The sequence below is a fragment of the Corapipo altera genome, unplaced genomic scaffold (assembly GCF_003945725.1).
Source record: "Corapipo altera isolate COAL_440 unplaced genomic scaffold, ASM394572v1 60935, whole genome shotgun sequence".
NCBI classification, from domain to species: domain Eukaryota; kingdom Metazoa; phylum Chordata; class Aves; order Passeriformes; family Pipridae; genus Corapipo; species Corapipo altera.
Window position 1 is genome coordinate 231,238 of NW_020885003.1, and position 17,766 is coordinate 249,003.

General features: G+C 42.1%; 1 protein-coding gene across 3 annotated transcripts in view; it reads left to right on the forward strand.

Moving 5' to 3' along the window:
• The first annotated feature begins 2,024 nt into the window (after window positions 1-2,024).
• MCC (MCC, WNT signaling pathway regulator) overlaps window positions 2,025-17,766 on the forward strand; it is a 184,968-nt gene continuing 169,226 nt past the window's right edge. Inside the window, exons 1-2 of one of the 3 annotated variants that reach the window (XM_027667211.1) lie at window positions 2,131-2,190; window positions 8,570-8,616. Coding sequence is in view for 2 of the 3 variants with exons in the window: in XM_027667207.1 (XP_027523008.1) it covers window positions 2,060-2,190 (131 nt within the window). In the remaining variant the exon portion in view is untranslated. Of the gene's footprint in view, window positions 2,191-8,569; window positions 8,617-17,766 lie in introns of all 3 variants that reach the window. The other 2 variants (XM_027667207.1, XM_027667208.1) reach the window with 2 other exon arrangements.

Below are 17,766 nucleotides of genomic sequence, written 5' to 3' on the forward strand. Positions count from 1 at the left end.
TATTGTAGAATATAGTTTAATATTGAAAAAATTGCAGATTCATTTAACTTAAAAGATAAACAAACAAAAAGCCAACAGACTGACAGTTAAAATCCACAGTCTTAAATAGAAAATCTACAAACTCTCTTCTTTTGAGAAATATCAAGCCTATTTTCTGAGATCATCTTCTCACAGCACTATGGAGATCTCACTCCTTGCCCTCCTTCCTTGTTCTCTCGTCATAACTTTCTAGGCACCACACACCCCTCCCAGAAGGGACAGTGAGGATGTGCTTCAGGAAGAATTGTACTTTCTGCCGCACAGCATGTTCTGTGTTTTAACTGGTTTTTTGCCATCTGAAATTCATATTCTTGGCTGCAGGAATGAACTGCTACATAATTTGTAGCAGGTACAGGAATGTGGGGAACTACAGCTTAGAGTGTTGCTTTCCACTTCATGTGATACATCTTTTTAAAAAATTAGACGGGGATCACAACACAGGACAGCAAGCTCAGCTGATTTTACTGTCTAGCATGCCATACCACAGCCACGATATCAGCTATCCCTATCAGCTAGGAGGAACTGGTATGAGTGATTTGTTTTTAAGGTAAGTAGAAGCCACTACACGAGGTTTTCTTGGGATTTTCCTTGAAGACACAAAAATTTAATTGCAACTGATCTCCAGAATCAAAAAAGATAGCAACAAAAACTTAATGTATAAACAACCAACTCAAAAAGATCATTAGCAATGAAAGATCATTAGCAATGAGGAGGGAGAATGTAAGGAATGGATGAATTCCTGGTCTGCAAAGAAAGCTACTGCATGAAGCATATGGATAAGATGAGAACAAAAGATTAAGCGCTAGCTGGGATATTTATCTAGATTAGAAAAGAAATGAGAGATTACTTAAAAAAAAGAGAAGAACTGGCTAGCTGTGAGGCTTTGCAGATAGCATCAGGATGGAGGAAGGTCGTTCTTGGAGATCCTTATAACTGTACTTTGGATCTGACCTTGTTATATTGGTATTGGTGGCTTTGCCAGGAAACACAGTTTTAGGACTCTATATAGAATCATAGAATCATTGAATATCTCAAGCTGAAAGGGATGTATAAGAATACATCGAGTCCAACTCCCTGTGGTTAAGAATTTTAATTCTTAATAAGAAGCAGTGAGTGCTATATTTGCAGAATATGTGCAAGAATTCTTATTTGGGATGTTGAACAGCAAGTCTATGGGATCTGTCTGAAGAAAATGGTCTTGTGACTGTACAGCTCATCCAGTCCTCAATGTAAACAAACAGCTGCAGTAAATAACTGGTATCACATCTTAGCAAGATCCTGCATAGAACTGAGAAAAAGCACTTGCTAAGACTGAGACCATTGTAGGTCAGAAGATGGAACATCTGAAAGGACAGTTACAGTGTTCTCTGCTTTCATTGCCTTGAAAGAGCATGGAAGTGTGTTGGCTCTGTACCCCAGTGCCTTGGTCATCCAGCAAGAACTAAGGTCAGCAACCTAATTTGGAAAACTGCAGACTGAGAGATACAAGAGTAAGCGTATGCTCCCACTTGAACAACACCCCATCAAACAGCGTCAAGTGCAAACACAGGGCTACAGAAGACATTGTTTTTTGTCTGGGCTTGGCTTCCACAGACTAGCCAGGGCACAGCCAAAGCGGGCAGCAGCGCTCCCGAAGCCGGGAGCCGGGCCTGCCCAGCCAAAGGAGAGAACAAGCGACCCTCGGGACGAGTTTGGATGGCCCTGACTGGGAGGGCAGCTGGCCCCGGTTTGCCGAGACCGTGGATCGCGGCTCCAGAGGACCGCCCGGGCGCGGGGCAGAACGATGCCGTGGGCAGGCGGGGAAGCCTCTGCCGCCCGCTCGCCGCTGCGGGAGTCTCTGCTCCGGGCCGCGGCCGCAGCGATCCCACCCTGCGGAGCCCCCGCCCCGCTTTGTGCCGTCGCTCGCACTTTGCCGGCGCGGTGGGTTTGGGAATCCTGAGGCAGCCTCGCCTTCTCCTCCTCCTCCCTTTTCTCCTCCTCCTCCTCCCTTTTCTCCTCCTCCTCCTCCGGAGCCGGGCTCATGATGGCGGCAGCCGCCGTAGCGGAGGTGAGCAGCGCCGGCAGCAGCGATACCTCCAGCACGGGTGAGGAGGAGAGGATGAGGCGCCTCTTTCAGACCTGCGACGGCGATGGAGATGGCTTCATCAGCAGGTAGCGACAGCGGGAGGCGGCTCTCTGCCGGTACGGAGCCGTCCCGTCCTTTTCCCCCCTCCCCGTCCTCCATCGGCTCAACTTCTCGGCGAGTTGGAGCAGTTGCGGGAGCGCAGCCCCGCCGGACCCCACGCGCCTCGCGGCTCCTTCGATCCGCGGCATCGGAGCGGGGGGCTCGGGAGCGGGGGGCTCGGGAGCGGGGCTCCTCCGGGGCCTCAGCACCCAGAGCTTTTCGGGACGGTGGATAAAGACCGCCCAGAGGACTTCCACGTCCACCGGGTCTGAAAAGCGACCCCTCCTAACTCGGGTGTCTTTTACCACCTCGTGCCCCGGGCAGGTGTTTTTTCCAAGTAATCACGCGAAACTGGTCGTAGGTATTCTGGGAGAAAACTCATACTTGGTCTCCCAGGTCGTCTAGTTTTATTAATACATTTTTATCAATATACGTGTACACAATCTCATTTAAATTCCTCTGCTGCTGCCCATTGGATTTGAGGCGTGTCACCCAGGCTAACAGATTTCGGAAGGGGTGAGCTTGTTCATGCCGTAATGGAACGTTCACACGTGTGGAAGCACTGGCAGTGTGTTTTGGTCAGGAGTAGGTTTTGTGGGAGTTGTATTTCTTAGGCCAGTCCTCTGCTCTCACGCTGTTCTTTAAAAAATACTGAACTTCCAAAAGCATGATTTACCAGAGGTGGGGGAAACTTGTGTTTTCAAAATGAAACGTATACTAGTTGCAATTAGTAACTGCCTCTAGAGAACTGAGTGAGGGAATTTCTGTCATCTAATCTGTAACCTAAAAATACGACCCTGCAGAAAGGCTAAGTAAACTTGAATCCCCCCCTGCCATCTCTTTGGAGCCAGAAAGTTGTTGAAAATCTGTAATAACTGGCAGTCACTTTAAAAGTAAAGTTTAAGGGTTGTGATATTTCTTATCTAAACAGCTCCCTGAACACTATTCATCCCCTTCCGCCCCCCCTTCCCCCACGTCTAATGATTATTTTGACAGTTATGGTTTTGAAATATAAACTTTGAAAATGTATGCTTTCCAGCCATTGTGCTAAGACTGCTTCTTTCTATTTATTTACAGTCTTCATGGAATTCATTCTGATGTCTGAAAACTTAGGATGTTAACTTAAAATGTACAGTCCTTCCTCAGATCACACTCACTGATCTGTACTGTGATGCTTTTCTGCAATGTAAACTCAATAGACATCTGTATATTTATAATTTAAAGACTTTACTGAGGAATGTTAATGTTTTAGTGTTTCGTGTGGGCAGTTGAGAGATGCTACTATAATGCAAGCCACTCATTTCTGATCAACTTTTCCACATTCCCTAAGTTTTGTTCCAAATTTGTATTCTGAGTATTTCAAAATGGGTGTTTCAGTGTGTTGCTTGAACTACACCGTTTGAAAGCTCTGAAAATCTGGGAAACGTCTGACTGGGGACATTGGATTTCAGTGGGAAATGGAAATAAGACCCAGCGGATAGTGGTTGAAAGTCCTTCAGGAGATGGTGGGTTTCTTGTTTGCTAATACTTCACTTGAAGGGAGTTGTGCCTTCGAGGTAGAACTGGTATGGCTTTTATCAGAGAACATGGTGTTATAAATTACTGTCTTCCTTTAAATCTCCATATGTGTGAGAAAGTAGCAAATGAGTATTTAACAAATGATCTTGGGGGAGTCGAGTACTTTTCTTTCCTTCATTAGGTAGTCTGGGTAATCAGTTGTGTAAATGGAATGCCTTTCTTGCTTTGTGTGGTGACTCAATTTCCCTTATAATCTGTTTTATGGCAATGGCTTATGCAGGAGGAGACTTGCCCAGTGGATTTTGGATGTCTTTACAGTATGTACCGCCATAGACTTAGCATAGCATCTCTGTTAAAAGTGTAGCAACTGAGGGTTTGTTCTTGTTTAGAGCCCTGGTGTTTAGGTAGTTGCATCTATTTCAATGCAACAAATTAAAGATGAGAAAGTTTCAGCTGCTTTTATGCTAATCTTGCCATTCTGTGCATACTGTTTGTCTTGCTTGTGCTGTTTGTTTGTTTGGGTTTTTTTTTTTGTTTCATACAGGCCAGTTGCTTGGTTTTCCTGTTCCTTCTTGCCCTTCTTTCTTTGGCTTCCCTTTGCTCATCCTTGAGGGCAACAGTTTCTTTTGCCTTCCTTGTAGCCCCAGTGGAGGCGGCAGACTGACTTTTGCATGTTACTGTCTTTTACAGCAGGTTAAACATTGCCATAAATGCCTGGGCATCTGTATAAAGAGCTGAAAACACAGAAGCCAGCACTGTAAAATCAACTCTTTCCTTGTGGACTAGAACTGATCTATAGCCTATTACTAGCTTGAGCCTCTTTTGGAACTTACTTAATTTCAATGCAATGGGGTTGAAATTTGCAGTTTTGCAACTTTTACTGAGCATAAGTTGTCATATCTTTGAAAATTAGTATCCCTTCTCTTCTGCTTGCAGGGCTAAAGCTTGGTCAGTCATTTCTTTTGCGTAACACATGCAGCAATTTTTTTAATAAGATTTCTTTCTTTCCAACTCCAGAGCTGTTATGGAAAAGGAAATCTTTATGCTTGCAGCAAAGGCAGGCATTTTGTATGCATTTTTATTTCATGCTTATTGCATGGGGAAAAGAGATATTTGCATTTCTAATGAAGTAACATGATGTCTCAGCTGTGGAAATGCTTTATCATGCATCAAACTGTAATAAACCTTTTCGAATAATAACAGGGAAGTAAAGGCACAGATGGAGAGGAGGAGCATGCCCTGAGATACTGATTAATTTTCAGGCTCTCACCTGAGTTATTGATTAATTTTCAGGCTCTAAATAGTTAGGATGATATCAAAACAATAAAAGCATAATTAAGCATATACCATTGGTGGTTATAATCCAGAAGATGCTGTACCATGGGATATGAAATGCTAAGCATTGCATTTACATGCACATAGTGAAATTTTGCAGGATCCAACTAGAGAGAGGTACTAAGAAAACACAAGAGTTTTAATTTGTCATTTTGTACTGAAATGGCTTTTGCTTCTTTTGGGGCTAATATTTGTTACTTATTTATTTTAACATCTTGCAGATATTTGGCATTATTCTGATACTTCCACAATAAGAAGTAACTTCTCAAAAGCCAACCAATTAACCAAATGAAAAATCCACTCTCACCCCAAAAACCCCCAAGAAGTCTATGGGTAAGACTAGATTATGAATGCTTGAAATCATCTGGATGAGCCTTACTAGAAGCAAAAGGCAGCCTTAAACACTCTTCACAGCAGAAATTTGTGTTTTTTGCATCTATAGCTGGATTGTAGTGTTACTAACAAAAAGCATTTAACTGAAAAAAAGGCCAGTAATTGTTTTCCGTTCTTTTGGGGTTTATTCTGTTTGCTTTGAAAAGTTTCAGAGTCTGGTGTTACAGTTATAAACATTTTCAGCTTTAGAGGGTTTGTGCATTGGGGAGGAGGACACTTGTGCCTTTTGTTGGGGCTTTTTTTGTGATGTCTGCATATGTGGCCTTGGATGATGCTGAGTGTCTCAGTTCAAAGAGACTGGAATGTTTGCTAAAGAGGATGAGTTATGAGATAGACCAAACTTCTCTCTCTCAGCAATTGTATAAATTCAAAATTAAGAGGCTTTAATCAAGGAAGTTTAGAAAAACAGAAAAAAATAACAACCCTTTATTAAAAGATATATGTATGTTGGCAAGAACAGTAACAGAAAACAAAAAACGAGACAATAGTTCTGTACTCAAAAGTCCCCTTCAAACAAAAGGAAAAGAAAGTCTGAATACTTCTCTGTCCTTCAGCGCAGTTCTAATCGTGGCTGGCAGGGGGCGCTGTTGGGTCACTGGAGGTGCAGAGCCTGCAGTTCTCTGTGTTGGCCTGCAGGGGGCGCTGTTGGGCTCTGGCGGTCACCACACAGGGAGGGGTCTGGGGGGGGTCTCGGGTCGCGGGAGAAGCCGAAAAGAAAATGGGGACCCTTCCCCCAATGGGAGAAGGCGGAAAGGAAAGCACTCCACCCCCACGGAACTCACTGTTGTCCTCAGATGACAGTGTCCCAAGGCTCCTCCTTTTTTCTCCCAGTGAACACAAAAACTCTCTGATTAAAACACAGCAGGTCCGGGCCAGAGACAAGGACAGCCTGCCCACAAGTCGAGGCCAGCAATCAGGGCTGACCAGGGCGAGAAGCCAGAAAGACCGGCCTCCAGACCAGCAAACCCCTCCCCCAAAACTCCTCCCCTCTACCCTCGGATTTCTAACCTATAACACTGAGTTTTTATGGGTGACAGGCTAGATTAATGTCTTCTTCAGAAACTTAATTGTCTTGTAGCTTTATTATATGTGGATTGTACTGAAATTCCATTTAGGACATAATGAATTTCAGACTTACTGCAGAAGTCACTAAGTCCAGATTATTCTATTCTAACACTGCAAAGTCTAGATAAAGGAACTTTGAATCTGCAGAAAATACTTTTGCTTCAAAAAATGAAGGTATGAGCTGCAGAAATAATAGTTGAAGAAAAAATTATTTCATTATTAAGTTACAAATATGCTAGTTGTCAATGTCTTACAGAAAATCTCTGGTAAAAGTTGTTAAAGAACCCATAAACTTACTAACTGTGTATTGAGCTTATACAGCCTGTTAAAAGGACATGCTGAGTGACTGAGCCTTCACTAGCCCTTCACAGAAGCAGTTGAAAGGAACTTGTTGGATTTGATTTGTTACCTGAGTAGGAACTTGTTGGATTTGATTTTGTTAACTGGGTGGTTTTAGTGGTACATAACTTTGGGAGCTCAAAACCTTTTTAAGGACAAGCTGATACTTTCCTTTTTAATGGGCTGTAGTAGTAGAGCGTTCCCAGATTTCCTGCGAGTACATTTTGGCACACCCTCAATGTTGCTGCATGTAGTGGCCACATGCTATTAGAGGAGGAAAAAAGTGGTTTCAAAAAGAAAAAGTATGTATCTACTCATTGTGTTTTTTATGGAAGGAGATTTGTGTTTCTGTGTTCTCTGTTACTTTTTGTAGGAGTGGTTACCATTTCATTTAACCTTTTTTTTTTTGAGGTGTTTGATTTTGCTAATGTACTTGAACTTCTATGCTTAACATTTTAAAAAAAATACCTATTGAAGCACAAAATGACCTGTTAAATGGAAAAGCAAAGTTAATGTGGGTTGTCTGTGACCAGCAAAGTAACCAATGGTGGCAAAAGAAGGGTTTAACTCACAGGATGAGCCATGCAAATATGTTCAGTCAGAATCTCTGAGAACTTACTTGGAGTTAATATTCGGCATGTAGATGCTTTCTAGCAAGCCTTTACTTAGTCTTTGGCCTTACTCTGGGTCTTCATTTTGCTGGGCTGTTCTTACAGAGCTAGAAAAGTTCTTCGACTCCCTGTACAGGATTTTATTCTCACTTGAGGTCTACTCAGTTTTAGAAATTCCACCAAAAAAACCAGCCCAAATCAAACCAAAACCAAACAGAAAACCTCACAAACCCCAAAACTAAACCAGTAATGAAAAAAAAACAAACATTAAAAAAAATCCCCCGCCTTGGTAAAATGGACTTTGTCCTTACGTTAGTTTTTTAGTTTGTCTTAAAAACAGTGTCAGACCCCAGATTCTGTTTCTAGACTTAATTTTATTTTTCATCCATCTCCATTTGGAGGTTGTCATGGAGTTTGTGATCCATGTAACTGAAGGAGTGCTTTTATATGGGTACAGCACGATATTTACTATATGCCAAACAGGATGGTGACTGGAAGCACTGTGGTATTTTTCAAATTATTGTAGTCTGTTTTCTGTTTCTCTTGGGACTTGCTTTAGTCAGTGACTGATTCCACAGTTGTATAGAATTTTTTGGGATTTTAGTCTAACTTAATCTTCCACAGATCCTCTCAGAGCATCATAACCAAAAAAGGAATAAGTTATGAGGAAAAACAGGAGTGCAAATGTAGATGAAAAGCCAGAAAGACACCCTGCACGCTTAGTTTATTCTGAAGAAAAAAGTATCCCTTTGTTAAATACTGTGTCTAGAAAGCGTACCAAAGATCAACATCCATTAAAGGATTATGTATTTTCAAAGTCTGTGTTTGTTACAACTAATACACAGAGGAATATATTCAAACTTGCATTTTCTGAACCTATCATATTTTTAAATGACTTAGTGGTCCAGTTCTTATGTAAACATTAGACACCTGAAGGGTATTTTAGCTGGACCTGTTAATGTTTGAGGTTAATAAAGTTACTTGATGTGTTTTGTATAGATTATTGTATAGATTTTCTTTCCGTATTGGCATTAATAGTCTGGTATATATGCTTAAGTATATACCTCGTGCTTGTTACATGGTGTTACTGTATTCTCTTTCATAGGAACTTGTTGTCCAGGTAGATTGTAATGTGGAAAAACGGAGCAAACAGTGAGTCACTTGAGAATAGAAATGTTAAACTTTTTGATTCCTTTGAAAGTTACTATCCAGCTGACTTCCAAGTGTTGTATTTCTTATTAAGTTTTATTAAATTTTATTAATTGTTTATTGGGGCTGTTGCAAATACTGTGTTCTTTGTGTTATTACTGTAAGAGACTTCGAACTCTCTTTAAAGTCAGTACTTTCCCTTTTCATAGAATCATAGAATAGATTGGGTTGGAAAAGACCTCCAAGATCATAAAGTCCAACCCCTGATCCAACTCCAATTACTATATCATGGCACTAAGGGCCACGTCCAATCTCTTTTTAAAAACCTCCAGGGATGGTGAATCCACCACCTCTCTGGGTAGGCCGTTCCAATGCCTGATAACCCTCTCTGTAAAGAATTTCTTCCTAACATCTAACCTAAACCTCCCCTGGCAGAGCTTGAGCCCATGTCCCCTTGTCCTATTGTTGGTTGCCTGGGAGAAGAGACCAACCCCCACCTGGCTATAACCTCCCTTCAGGTAGTTGAAGAGAGTGATGAGGTCGCCTCTAAGCCTTCTCTTCTCCAGACTGAACAACCCCAGCTCCCTCAGCCTCTCCTCATAGGACTTGTGCTCCAGTCCCTTCACCAGCCTCGTTGCTCTTCTCTGGACCTGCTCCAGCACCTCAATATCCTTCCTGAACTGAGGGGCCCAGAGCTGAACACAATACTCAAGGTGTGGCCTCACCAATGCAGAGTACAGGGGAAGGATCACTTCCCTGCTCCTGCTGGCCACACTGTTCTTGATGCAGGCCAGGATGCCATTGGCCTTCTTGGCCACCTGGGCACACTGCTGGCTCATGTTCAGCCTCCTGTCGATCAGCACCCCCAGGTCCCTTTCCGCCTGGCTGCTCTCTAGCCACTCTTTTGTGGCCCTAGAGGGAAAAAAAAAAGGAATTGTTAAACTGGGATTTTTTTGCCTTGTGTTTTCTTGGGTTTCTTTGTGGCAATTCTGAAAGATTGGAACTTCACTCCTGTAATCCATTACTCTCCTCTGAAGGCTGATTGGGGGCAGTGGCCTTCACAGGATGCTTTGATACCTGGCTTTTCTAGCAAACCTATAGCCTTAGGTTTGTAATATAGAAACCACAGGTAGCTGTTCTAGCAGTATGACTGGAACTACAGTAAATATTTGATTTTGTCTTATTCATGTGTGATTGCATCTTCTGCTTATGGCAGACAAGGCAGTTAGCATCCTCCTTAACTGCTGTGGGTTAGCTCATGTTGCTAAGGAACAGCTTTCTGTATGTTTTCAGAATTAACTTGCCCAAATCTATTGCTTGAAATTAACGGATGGGTTCACTGTTTTGGGAGGCACTTGGATGAAAGAAGAGTTCCACCTGTGAGTGCTTAATTTATTTGTATTTATTGTTTGAGGATGTCAGGTACAAGTGTTTCACTGGTAGTTGTGGATGGATTCTAAAATTATTTTTAGAATGTCTTTGTTTTTGATTGCTGGGGTAGGGTAGTGAGTACCTGAAATTGATTCAAACAACAGATCGTACATGTTTTGATAGGGAGTAAAGGAATCTCACAAAATACTTGGGCACCTTGGCCTTTCTTGCAAGTGCACAGCCCTAAGCGATGTACCTGCACTCCTCATGCAATGAACTGAGAAAACTTAAGTGAGGGGTTTTATGGGTTTTTTAGAGTCACCCTGTGAGAAATATCTCTAATTAAAATTTCTGAGACGGCCAAATAAAGTGAAACAAAGAATTTTATTAACAGCGTGCTGGGTGCACCAGACTCACGACCAGGTCTGAGCACAGCCCAAATGGGAGGGATGAGCCCTTTTAAGACCCTTTGATTTACATTACCACTCCTTCACTCCTCCCATGCCCAGCCTTGCTCTTTTCTTCTTTAAAAGGGGATATAGTCTTCTTGCAGTCCATGGGTTGTTTTAACCAACCTATCAAGTTGTTTCCTTGCCCCCGGCCGCATGGTCCCTTGGCAGTGAGCCCAGACTGGTTTTACTGCCTTACATACTTTCCGACCGGCCTTCACACCGTAACTGTAAGCAACAGTAAGTAACTGTGAGCAACCCTGTAAGCAGAACAGTAAGCAGCAATAGGTAACTGTAAGCAGAACACTGAGCAGCCCACCAGTCCTCGGCCACAAAATGGCTCCCCAACTCCCCAAATAAAATGACCTCCAAGTATCTTGGCTAGAGGCAACCATGGAAACCCCTGCTTGTAATAAAACCATCCTATTCATTTCCTACAAACCTGTGCTGCCAGATGAGATACTCTGCTCTGCGTGGTCCTGAAGTTTCACTGTGTCTGCTCTAGGATTCATTCAGTTAAAGAGTCACCCTAGCTGAACACTAGCTCAGTAAGAAATATTTCTTTCCATCATGGTCAGTTGATAGCTGTGGCTTGTTCTATGGATCTGTGACTTTAAGAAACTTGAGCTTGGCATTTAGTTGTGATCCCTGTGGTTACGTGAGCTTGATTTTTAAATGTGGTTCACTCCAAATGACCTGAACTAAGAAATCTCTCTAAAAGTTAATTCATGACCATAAAAATGGCATTGTTATCAGAAGTGTAAAAGCACAACAGAGTTTTTATTTAGACTCCCGATATCTCAGTTGGTAAATGAAAGACATTAACAAAGCTAGTGTTGTGCTTAATTGTGTGCTGTGCGAAGGATAGGTTTCAAGTGGCATCTGGAGGAAAAGTTATGGTGTGGATACATGGATTTTCAAATCCACCTTATTTTTACTGTGAATGTTCACATGCATCTTTTAGAATAAATAGTACATATGTGGAATTCATCATAGCGGAGTGACTGTTTGCATGCATTGACCTTCTGTGTTAATTAACATCACTGTAGTGAGCTGTAATGATTAATTGTAATCAACATGTTCAATGTCTCCTTTCTTCTGAGAGTTTTTCTGCAGCAGTACTTTCTTGTATTTAATAGAGCCAAACAGTATTTTTGTAGTATTAGCGGTTATTCAATGAAATACCTTAGGTAATTTTTAAGGGTAAATCAGGTAACAGAGACCTCTGAACAAAAACTGTGCTCCCGGTAGTTCCTAACCCTGTGGCACTCTGTAGGTTGAATTGATACTGTGTATTACCAGTATTTGAAATAAGCGAGCAGCACAAAAGAAAGCACAGAATGGCAGAGATTCTATTGACAAGCTCTGCTTCTTTGTTGATAAACGGACCTTTGTTTGCCTGCATCAGTTCAGTCTCCTGAGAGCCTTAGCCAAAACCAGACACACTGTTCTCACAGGTTGCGAGGTGCAGTTTGTGTTAACAGTTTGGTGAAGGCAATCAGAGTACAAAATTAAAGTTACTTCTAATGAGTAGAATGTGCCTTTGTTGTGCCATCTATAAAATATATTTCCATTCTGGAAGTTCCTGCCACAGAGTGGCAGTTTTGTCCATATCTCTCATGAAATGGGGGACACATTCCCCTCTTCCCTCCCCCCCAGCCCATGGTGGGAAGTATTGACTGTTTTGGATTGCCTTTCCCAGAGGAAGGAGTGGTGGTGTAGGCTGCATGCTTGGAATAGTATTGTGAGAGGTAGCCAAGGCAGGACAGAGCTGTGAAGTAAAAGCTTAGGCTGTTGAATTATGAATAAAAAATACAGGGTTTAGGGACTGTTTGACTGTTAACCTTGTCTTTTTCCTGCTGCTGCTCAACACAGTGGAACTGGGTCAAGTTGCAAGTTAATTGTGAACAGGCACTGTAATATGCAAAGCAGAAAATGAGACTAGCAAGGAATTTGAAGTGTAACAGAAAATTGCCCTACAGTATGGAAACAGTAACAGCAAAAAAAAGAGAAGAGGGAGCCAAGTGAACTGTTGATGGCTGATGCCAAGAAGTGTGACATGTTTTCTCTTTTTGGTTTTTGTTTTCTGCCCTGAAAATAACAAGTATAGTGAAATGGTTCCTGCAAATAGGACTCATAACAAATTCTTTGGAAGGGAGGGGGAGAAATAAGCTAGAGAGTACTTAGGTTTGTTTTAATTAGTTGTACTGGAAAATCTTAATGTAAGATTATGAAAGATGACTTCAGAACTATTTTGCATTTTTCTTCTCTGAGCTCTATTAAAAGATAGAAGTAACAGAAAATGGGGAAAGATAAAATATGCTTCTTTTCTATAGAAATGTGGCAAAATTGAGATCAGTCTACAGACAACTGGCTGAATGTGGACTCATTAAGTAAAAGTTATGTCAAACCCATCTAAGCTTTCCTAGATCTGGTGAGAGCAGTTAGTGGTTAGCAGTTAGCAGTTAGGAAGTGCAACAAGGGGATACCTTCTGTCTTGTCTTTATTAAAGCTTTTGGTGTTGTTTTATGACACTTATAGGCAAACCAAGGAAATATAATATGGGAGAGAATTTGGTTTGGGGCTTTTTTCAAGCTTTACTTGGAGGTCATTAGATACCAATGCTTTGTTTTACAAATAAAATACTGTATCAAATTGAAATCAGAAGGATGGCTTGGACCAGATCAGTATTATTAAAAAATAATGATCTGGATGACATGATAACAAGTTAGCTTTCTTAAATTTGAAGTGACACTAAGCTAAGGAAAATTGGAGACATGTTGGGGGATAAGAGTCACAATTGATGCTGACAGATGAAGATATTGCTTGAAAAAAATCAGGTGAGATAAAGTGGGAATACATAGACAATAGCGCATTTGGTGGCAGAAATACAGGATGAGTGATTGAAGAAAATCTGAAATTTGTGGTGGGTCTCAAGTTAAATTTGAATTAGCAGAATCGTGCTATTGTAGTACAGGACTTAGGCTTTCAACTTTTTATCAACTTTTTAGTGTATGTTTTGAACTGGTGTCTAGTTTGGTGTGCCGTCATCCATCAGGCTTGTGGACCATTTAGAGAAAGACAAGAACAACTCACTAAAGATGATTGGAGATGCAGAAAATGGGGTTCTTTACTCAAATGAAGGCAGAACATCTGATGATGGGTTTTAAATATGTAAGGACTATTTTTCTTATCCACTGTGATGGCAGAAAACAGACTATTAACTCCTTTTCTGAAGTAACAATCTGAATTGTAGCTGAGCAATTTTAAATTAGGAAACTTTCAAGAGAGAATAGTACAGCAGTAGGACAGAGCACAAATGGATGCTGTGACATTCTTAAACAACTTAGACACCCATCCATGAAGGATGACAGAGGTATTTTTTTTGCATATCATTGAGTACAGGGTTGGATAATTTTCCTTTGCAGTCCTCTCCATGGTTTCATTATGTACTGTATTTCCATGGGGTGACATTTTAATGATGTAAGGCTCATTCAGTTGACTTATATGATTCTGAAAATGGGGTTCTGCACTACTCTTCTTTAGATTTAAAATGCAAATAAAACTTCCTTGCTTTTCCTTCATCTTTTCATTCAATTTCCCAGAAGAGACTCCTACCACCTTCTTTCCTTCCAATCTATTATGTCTCATTTTTCTTGTCCTGAAGCTTCTCTATTTCCCCTTGATCTGTAACAGCAGCTGTGCCCTGGTTTTCCACTATGCCATACTGGGAGAATAGATAATATCTGAGGTTGTAGGAATAGTTTTTCTCGAGAGTAGTTGGAAGCAATAATGTGTTCCTTATGCAGAGGTTAATAATTTCTCTGCTTTAAAAGTGCTGGCATGACATGGCCAGTGCTGCATTCCTCTGTTCTCTCCTTTCTTATCCAGGCTAATTTCTCCCTGCAAATGTGGCCACTTCGTTTAGTTCTGCGGCACTTCTCTTGTTTTGTGTTGGGGGGGTTTTTTGAATCTGATATATTTTCTACTTTGGTGCGACTTAATTGCCTTTTTTCCTTTGTTTAAGAGGTTATCTGCAGAGTTTTACGGTCTGTCTCTTGTGCTTGCAGGATAATCAAGCAAATGTGCAAGATCCCATATAGTGCCACATAGACTTCAAGTATACAGAACTCAGTGGTTATGGAATAAATACCTTCTTGTGGGACTGTAGTCTGGTTCAGTGACCTTTTTTTTCCCATTTGCTTTCAACTTCATGCTTACGCTTTGCTTTCATTCCCTTGTATTTGAGGGCAAAAATAGAAAAAAAGTCCTGTAAAACTAGCAAATGTCAATCAGTGCTCTTATGTCTTCTCAAGTTTTCATGTAGCATGAAAAAACATGTAGCATCAGTTCCCTTCCTGTTCACAATGAGATGTTAAAACTAAAGCCTCAGTGTGAATTTTCAAATCCCAGTATAAACAGTATTGCTGCTCAGCATTTTAATAAGTGTGTCCAGATGTGCCTGTTCTGCATCCTGTCCTGCATCATGTTATTCATGTCTTGCCAAAGACATCCGCTTAGTTGAAAATGGCTCGTTTACTGCTTCTGCCTTGTGCTGACAATATAGTTGATGCACAGAAAATCATGGCTAGGCTACATGAACGAAGATTTGAGAAAGGCTCTATCCACATTTGTTACAGGCACGCTGGTGGCTAAAAAGGCCAATACAAGATAGACATGACCGATTGCAAAAGGCACAGCAGAAGAACTCCTTAGGTGGTATATTCTGCAAGGCACGATTCTTTCTGCATTGCTTTTTCTCCTCGAGAGTGATCCTGTGTGTGTTCTCAAAAGCATCAGCAGTGTTACAGATAGTGTGTCTCCAGGCCTCCCGATTGGAGGCCAGAGTAGACCAGTTATGTTGAGCAATATGACCAAGGCTGAGATATTGTTTCAGGGAGTCCTTGTATCTTCTCTTCGGGGCTCCTCTCTTGCAGCAGCCAGTGGCAAGTTCACCATAAAGCAGGATCTTAGGGAGGTGGTGGTCCTTCATCCTGGAGACATGTCCTGCCCAACGCAGCTGTGTTCTCAGCAACATGGCCTCAGTACTTGTGACTGCTGCTCGTTCTAGAACAGATGTATTGGTCACATAATCTGCCCAGTGGATGTTTAGGATTGTATGGAGACAGCGTTGATGGAAGCGTTCTGGGAGACGCAGGTGGTGGCGGTAGATGACCCATGATTCGGATCCATATAAAAGAGTAGACAGCACAATGGCTTTGTAAACATTGATCTTGGTACTTTTCTTCAAGTGTTTATTTTGCCAAACTCTTTTATGGAGTTTTCCAAAAGCACTATAAGCTAACCTGTTGTCTATCTCTCCGTCAATCTTACCGTCCGAGGAGATGAGGCTACCTGGGTAATTATACTGCTGGACTGATTTGAGCTCTGATTGGCCGATGGTGCTATGGGGATGATGGAAGACTTCCTGAGGTGCAGGTTAATAGAGAACTTCTGTCTTCTTTAAGCTGACTTTCAGCCCAAAAAGCTCAGCAGCATCTGCAAAGCAGGATGTTAAACGCTGCAGAGCTGCTTCTGTGTGGGCCACAAGGGCGACATCATCAGCATAAAGCAGCTCCCGGACAAGATGGTTTAAGGTCTTGGTGTGGGCCTTCAGACGCCTTAGGTTGAACAGGCTTCCATCAGTATGGTATCGAATGTAGATACCGTCCTGATCATCGAGGTCTGCTGTGGCCCTTTGGAGCATCATGCTGAAAAAGACTGTGAATAGAGTTGGTGTGAGAACGCAGCCTTGTTTCACACCATTAGTTATTAGAAAGGGCTCAGAAAGTGCATCACCATATCTGACTTGGCCTTGTTGATCCTCATGAAATGAGATGATAATTTTAAGAAACTTGGGGGACAACATAAACGTTCCAAAATCTGCCATAGACCTTTTCTGCTCACAGTATCGAAAGCCTTGGTGAGATCAACAAAGGTTACATAGAGACCTTAGTTCTGTTCCCTACACTTCCCTTGCAGTTGTCTGAGAACAAATACCATGTCTGTGGTGCTCCTGTTGGCTCTGAAACCTGACTTTCAGGTAGAATTCCTTCTGCTATAGCAGGTATTAGTCTGTTCAAGAGTATTCTTGCCAGGATTTTGCCAGCAATGGAGAGCAGAGTAATACCACGGTAATTCGAACAGTCTGATTTAACTCCTTTCTTCTTATACAAAGTGATGATGACTGCATCATGATGGGAGTTCGCCTAGTTCCCAACAGCGTAGTAAGAACTCATGAAATTTAGCATGGAGTGCAAGGCGCCCATGTTTCCAGACTTCAGGTGGAATTCCATCAACCCCAGCTACCTTGCCAATTTTCACCTGCCTTAAGGGTTTCTCCCAAAGTGGGGCAATATCCAAATCATTCTTCACTAGTTGTTGTGGGATGGACTGAATTGTTGAGTCTTGAACTACATGGCTAGTACTGAAGAGAATCTGAAAGTGTTCCGACCAACGATTCAGAATGGAGGTTTTATCTGTCAGAAGCGTGGCAGCGAGGTCCTCAGGACGTAGGTTTAAATAGAGTGACCTTCTCTTAGATGGTCCCTTACAGGGCTAAGTGAGCTCCATCTTCCCGGGTTTGGGAATTAGAGTTGTCCGTCTCCTAGGATGGTTGCCAGAGGGCTAGTGAGCCCATCCTGCCCATGGACATATTATATCTGACCTTTCGGTTTTGACCTGTCTGGCGTGGGAGACTCTGCCAACGGCATGTACTGTCGCCAGCATAGCTTACAACCTCATAGGGATACACAGGCTTCCTCCCCACTGAGACCCCACGGCCCGTCAGACCCCCTCCCCCACCCCCAAATTGGACTGGCACCCCCCCCCCCCCCTTGCTCCATCCTTCTCCTTCCCCCTTCCCTTCCCCCTTCCCCCCCTCCCTCCGTCCCCTCTCCCCCCTCTTCCCCAAATTGGACTGGCAAACCTCTGGGCACTCTGAAGATCCTCCCCTCTTCTCGCCTCCTCTAGGACGGCCCACCAGACACCCCCCTGTACCAGGGACCTAAATTAAACACTCTCCTACTAAGGATAAAAGTGATCTATCTGGAGTGATTTCAGTCCATATTTTAGATCAGCAACTTCTTATTGCCTCTGAGCACTCCATTAGACAGGCAGTCCTTTTTTAGGTTAGTCCTTTTTAAATTAATGCATCTTTAACTTTGATTTCTCTCTTCAAAAGTATTTGTGCACCTAGACTGAAAGTTGCATAGGCAAAGATTCAATGGTTCCTGGCAAAATACTGATACTTTTTAATAGCCAAAAATTTAAATACTTTTAAGTAAAATATACAGTTTCTCTTGGTATTGGAACCATCCTTACCAGGTTTCCT